This window comes from Taudactylus pleione, unplaced genomic scaffold (genome assembly GCF_031769625.1).
Source record: "Taudactylus pleione unplaced genomic scaffold, aTauple2 ptg000148l, whole genome shotgun sequence".
Classification (NCBI taxonomy): domain Eukaryota; kingdom Metazoa; phylum Chordata; class Amphibia; order Anura; family Myobatrachidae; genus Taudactylus; species Taudactylus pleione.
In genome coordinates, this window is record NW_028284550.1 from 1,714,025 (window position 1) to 1,720,606 (window position 6,582).

General features: G+C 44.5%; 1 protein-coding gene across 1 annotated transcript; it reads right to left on the reverse strand.

The window, feature by feature from the left end:
* Nucleotides 1–5,217: 5,217 nt before the first annotated feature.
* Nucleotides 5,218–6,153, reverse strand: LOC148522273 (olfactory receptor 5V1-like). Its single transcript, XM_088474190.1, has one exon. It carries the CDS (start codon nucleotides 6,139–6,141, stop codon nucleotides 5,218–5,220), a length of 924 nt encoding a protein of 307 aa, XP_088330316.1. The 5' UTR covers nucleotides 6,142–6,153.
* Between the last annotated feature and the right edge of the window lie 429 nt (nucleotides 6,154–6,582).

The window sequence follows — 6,582 nt, forward strand, 5'->3', positions numbered from 1 at the left end:
TGTACTTGTAGCAGGCCCTTGATAGGCAGGCACTAAGCCTTAGACACTGAGGGAACTAGGCTCTATTGTAATTCCAGGGCCGTAACTAGGGTGGTGCAGCTGATGTAGCCGCACAGAACGCAGTATGTCCTGGGGCGTAACCGGCCACTTCCAGTGGTGTATGTCATTCACTTGCACTTGGCTCCTATTCAGTCCAGAACTTCACCTCCCAACTTAAGTTGCTTTGTTTTGTGGGCATCACCAGCACTGTGCAGCTCAGCATCAGCCCTGATAGGCAGATCCCTGGGCCAATGGCTGCTTAAGGTACCGTGTCGGCAGCCAATGGCGGCAGCTGGTGGTGTGGGGGTGAGAGGGCAGTGACAGAGGCATGGAGGAGTTAGCAGGAGAGAGGAGGAGGACACTGGCAGCCCTCAGTAGCGCAGGTAACCAGCACTCTGTCACTGGTGCGCTCCGTGTGAGGGGTGATAGGTGGATGGAGAGGTGAGGGGTGGGCATCCAGGAGACCCCTTCTCCTGCCAGACATCGTTCCCACTCTGGCCAGTGATGAGCCATTACTGGGTGCCACAGCTTGGCTTCATGAACCTGTAGTTACTCACTGAGTGACTCACACTATCTTGTCACAGATACGATGGGTGGCCTGGTCTGGTAAGTGCATTGATTATCAGAGATGTACGTCTTTTTTCATACCTTGACTGCTTCCATGTCCATTCTACGCAATAAGTGGTGCACTCTCGGGGATCACCTGTGCCAGGTACTAAAAGCCAAGGGCTGCCACTCCAACTATTTGCTACTCCCAGCCAGTCACCCCACTATCTGCCACCCTCCTCCTATGTCTTGTCACCACACTATCTGCCAGCCCCTACCATTCACACCACTATCTGCCACCCCTTACCAGTCACTGCTATGATTTGAAAACCTCCCTTTGTCACCCACAACCAGCCCCCATTCTCTGCCAGTCTCCTATGCCCTGTCACCTCTGCTATCTGCTATCCTGCCAAGAGTGCCAATGATGGCCTTACACTGAACCCAGTGGAGGTCATCCAGCCTTTGCTCATCTGCCTTCCATTGCAGGGTCCAGAGGTCGGGATTTTCACTCCTGCACTGTCCGCTTCCAACCTACATTCCATGACCATTGTTCATCGGTGGCCAGAAGGTGAAAACAGATGGAGCAAGGTAAGTGGCTGACTACACCTCCATGGCAGCAGGCTTTCATCACCACCCAGGCACCTCTCACAGAAGTCCGTTTGGAGGACGGTTCTTGTGATTTTTAGCACTGTGTATGCTCTAGAGCCAATCATACATATATATGGGTAATCCTGAGTCATACGCATCTTTGTTTGCAACACCACTTGCAGCTGAACGGGTGTAACTGCGTGTCATCTAGGCTAAGCTTACTGAGGGAGTTTTGAGGACATGTACATGGAATTGTGGGCTATGCTGAGTTGTGTGTATACAGACATCCATCTGATTTTCAGACTGATCTCTTGTACCAGGTATACAGTAGGGCAGGTAACTGATGATGATGACTATTTGGCCCAAGTACATTTAGTAGATCCTTAGACAGAGTCCTGTGAAATTTTAGGTGAAACTTTATAGAGTGAGAAAGTACCAACCAATTGGCTTCTAACCATGCACAAATTCACACAACCTGTGAATGTTTAAATCTTTGTTCCTATAGGACTGAGGGCCTGATTCAGAGCCGGACACTCTGACAGAGCACTCGCTCTGAATCAGGGCTGGCCTTCTGTTTTTTTCAGAGCGGCCTCCTGGCCGCTCGCATAGCTGTGGGTGACCACCCACAGCTATAGCGAGCGGCCAGGAAGATGGTCACGATGGTCAAGACCATCACGACCATTGGGCTTGTGACGAGACCCTTGTGGTAGGGTCTCGTTGCCGCAAGCCCCAGAGTGCTTTCGGCTCTAACAGAGCCGAAAAGCACTCCCACTGACATCACTTGTGATGTCAGTGGGGCCGGCCCCAGACGGTAGGCGTTCCCATGGGAACGCCTCTGTCTGGGCAGCCATGCCCCCGGCCCGCCCACCAAAGAGGGCGTGCTGTCACTCAACATCAACAGCATGCCCCCTTTGGTATGAGACCCGGAGCTATGGATTGCCCGTCGCTATCCGGGTCTTGCGCATGCGCACGACAGAGCCGGCTCCATCGTGCGCATGCGCACTGGGCCACCATCGACCCGCTTGCGAGCGCATAGAGCTCACGAGCGGGTCTGAATCAGGCCCTGAGTGCAAGAGATATTACATGAAGTCTAATTGGCTGAACAGTGAAAGGTTAGTGGATAATGCTGCAGTGAACAGTACACAATAGAGGAGGGTGAGTGTCTTTCCACAAGCTATGAAGTGTCCGCTTTTGGGAACCAACATCAGTTTATTGATGAATTTTATTGTAACTCATGTTTGTGCAGGAGATAATAATCAATGGATGGTCTAGTGGTGATTCCACTGACACCACTGATTTGTTATAATGTTCCTCTAGGGTCCTTTTCTATGTATTCACACACAACACAGGAATGCAGAGAGTCTGGGCTAGCCAAACAAGATGATTGGCACTGATGTGGATATGAGGCTGGTAAACCCACAATGCCAACCGATGCACTTACTATACACTACCACCAATCATGACATGGGGCCACACACAGATCTATTACATGCCCTGTTTAAGTTCTCTATAAAGCTTCTAATTGTGGCCTTTGGTTCGTACTGATGAGCAGCTTGAGTCAGGTTGTGGGTACAAGATGGTGGAAATGTGACCACAATGGGCATAGACCATATCTAACCATCTTTGTAAGCCTAGGTCTTTCCTGATTTACTCTGGTTTGTGTGTGTGATGCAGCATAAGCCAGATTTACTACCTTATGATAATGCCAGTTTCCGTAGGGCTATTGCGGGGATCCAAGCGGAAAGCTGCTCCTTTTTCTGTCCACAGCTGCAGCCGTCATGATTGGTTTCTGCACATGTTCCACCCCCATGCAAGGTGCCAGAGATTCATCAGACACAGGCTTAATGCCCTATACACATGGCTCAGAGCAGCACGGAACTCCAACTACATGCCCATGGCACTCCCACAAGATGGAACAGACTAGAGAGGATTGGACAACTTCAACAGATACAAAGGAAGGAGCCACTCTGTCCGCACTTCCTAGAGCTTGGGGGCAGGAGCAACTATACATTTTGAGGAGCCTATCTGGGGTCTATACTTAATAAAGGTTGATCAAGCTTGAGGGTGGTTTGCAAGGTCCTCCCTTCATCATATTGTACCAATAGCCCTACTGAGGCATACAGTAAATCCTAAATCTCATTCATGCCCTATAGAGTCAGGTTACCGTAGTAGCTCTGTTAAATGTTCCTACACCGGGGATCTCCAAATCTCAAGATAAATTAATCATGCACATTTGTAATGCAGCCAAGTCTCTAATAGCCAAATTTTGGAAAAATCACAGTCCTCCACCACTATCTGCCCTGGAGGCAAATATTAATCATATAGCTTCCATGGAGTACATTACTAGTTTACAAAATAATGGGGTTGTTAAGTTTCAGACGACATGGTCTCCATGGTTCCAATCTCAATCTCTACCTACTCCCGGCCTCTACTGGCTTTTCAATCTCCCCCATAATTTTTTACCACCCTTTATTTTTTTTTCTTTTCATTTGTTTCTCTCTTTCATTCTATTTTTTAATTTCTATAGTATTATTAGTAATTTGAAGAATTTCAGTTAATTTTTATTTTATATTTGATGTTTTGTCAATGTGATATGATATTTGAGACTGTTTCATTTATCTGTATTGCAAAAATTTCTATTGTATTTCTGGGATGACTCCCACTGTTTCTGTCACCAATAATGTTTGATTATTTTATCATTCAATAAAAATTTAGAGCTAAAAAGAAAAAAATAATTTCTTGTCAGAAGTCCCCTTTAGAGGTTGGCAGCAGAAGGGTCTCCAGTCTAATATCTAGATAACTTGCCAAAAGGATCCATCACTGCACTTCATGCACTTGGTGGCTAAGCAATGGCAGTCGGCTTCCTTCTCCATGATGTCATGGCCACTTCCGAGGTCATGGCTAGATAGCATGGTAACCCTGGACAGCATCTATATGCTCTCCCTAGCTTTTTGGCTTTCCTCAGCTTCCACATTCATTAATTAAAAGGATTATGGCCTTCAATGCTCACAGACCATTTTGAATACCCCCCACATACATTCACACCAATGCTGGTTATGTTGCCTGTCACTTGTGCCTTGCTGAACCTGCATTACTCCATTGATTTACCTGTTGCTGACTCGGATTGTTCCTAACTTTACTGCTTTCTCTAACACTTGACCTTTGCCTGTTTTTGGATACTTTTTTGTCTGTTACCTTTCCCAACTCTGGATTGTGTATCTACAAAGTTTGTTTCCTGCCAGCCCTGATCACAGATCAATTATGTTTTGATGATGTAAGTTGACAGTTATATCTTTTTTTTTCCTTCAAATGTCTTTTCCTGTTAGGGCCTCTGGATTTTGCCAGGTACTGTTCTGTGGAAATCCGATTTATAGTAATGTTGTTGATGAGTCTGACTGGCATCCAGTAATTATGGGATCTATTTACTAAGCCTTGGATGGAGATAAAGTGAAGGGAGATAAAGTACCAACCAATCAGCTCCTAACTGTCATTTTTATTCAAACACAGCCTGTGACATGGTAGTTAGGAACTGATTGGTTGGGACTTTATCTCTGTTCACTTTAATTACCATAGGTGCAAGGGGTGATAGGCCCCCCTGAGCTATAAGGCCCAGAGCTGAGGGGGGCCCATCTTCCTTGTCAAAGTTATATACATTTTTCACCATTGGGTGGTACATGGGGGCCCTTGCAAACTTTTTGCTATGGGACCTTCAAATACCTAGTTACACCCCAGTTGATCAGTATAGTTCAATAATATCTGTCAATCATGATGTCCTACAATATATAAGGAGCATATTAATCAGTTGTTCTGTACAGTATCATGCACTTTGTCTGGTTATGTTTTTATAGTAACCGTTATGCAAATACTATTTAGTATACAACTGTTGACTGTTTTATCAAGACTCCATATTCTATAGACAATTTACCATCCAGCTCCTAAACCACATAACTGATCATCCATAGAATCTTTAATAAAACAATTGAAAATGAAACTCAACTGAATATGAGGTCACTTCATATTAAATCTTAGTTTTCAGATAGTTCATCACCTACTTAGGTTATTGATTATTGTTTCTTTCACGTCCTTATTCCTCACACTGTATATGAAGGGGTTCAACAATGGAGTCACTGCTGTATAGAGAATAGACAGAACCATGTCTGTTTCATGTGAGTAACTGGAGTGGGGCTGCATATACATGAACATGATGGTCCCATAGTAGAGGGTGACAACATTGAGGTGGGAGGCACAGGTGGAGAAAGCTTTATACCTCCCTTGGGTGTAACGGATCTTCAAGATGGAGTAGATAATATGGACATATGAAATTAGAGTCAAGAAGAAAGAACATATGACGATAATCCCTGCTGAGATATACACTGCTATCTCATTGAGCCGAGTATCTCTGCAGGACAATCGCAGCAATGGAGGTACCTCACAGAAGAAGTGGTTGACATGGTGGGACCTGCAGAATGGTAGTTGGAATGTGAGGGCCACATGAATGAAGGAGTTTATGGAGCCCAGACTCCATGACCCGGCAGCTAAGTAGAAGCATAATTTTTTGTTCATGATGTTGTTGTAGTACAATGGCTTACATATAGCAGCAAATCTATCGTAAGCCATGACTGCAAGTATTACACACTCTGTTGCCGCTAATGCTAAAGAGAAGTACATCTGGGCTGCACATCCTAATAGAGAAATACTTCTGTCTTTGGCTAGGGTGTTTATAAGGAGTATCGGAACTATAGAGGAGGAGAAGCAAATATCAATAATAGAGAGGTTACTCAGGAAGAAGTACATGGGACTTTGTAGTTTGGGGTTGATCCTCACTACAATGATCAGTAGAAGATTTCCTGATAATGTGATTATATACATCAACAAGAACACGAGGAAACAGATAACCTGGAGGTAAGGGACATTAGATAAACCAAGGAGTATAAACCTGTCTGGAAAGGTTTGGTTTGAGTCTTCCATAACATCCAATTGGTACCTGGTGGTAATGAATGAAGATTAAGTAAAGGAATATTCACCTTTGTTCCTTCTTGAAGACCCTTATTTATCTGTCCCATCACCAAGACCAATGAATACTAATCCTAATAATATAAACACAGGTAATCATTTATTCATTTAAATTTGAATCAATAAAAAACATAAATAATTTTTCACATTTTGAGAAACAACATGGTCATTTTGTATTCAGAGAGTTGGTCTGCAAAAATATTAAAATATGAATTAGCCTCTTGCAAGGAGACTTGGGACCTTGGTGATTGATCAGTAAGCTGAAGTGGTTGCCCATTGTAGGAACGTTTCTGTCTTCTGCTGGTCTGCATTTTGTTTCCATTTAACCATCAAGTGATGTTGTTTCAGAGGCTGGGACAGCAGATGCAGAACTGCTATAGTTAGGAGGCCTAGGTG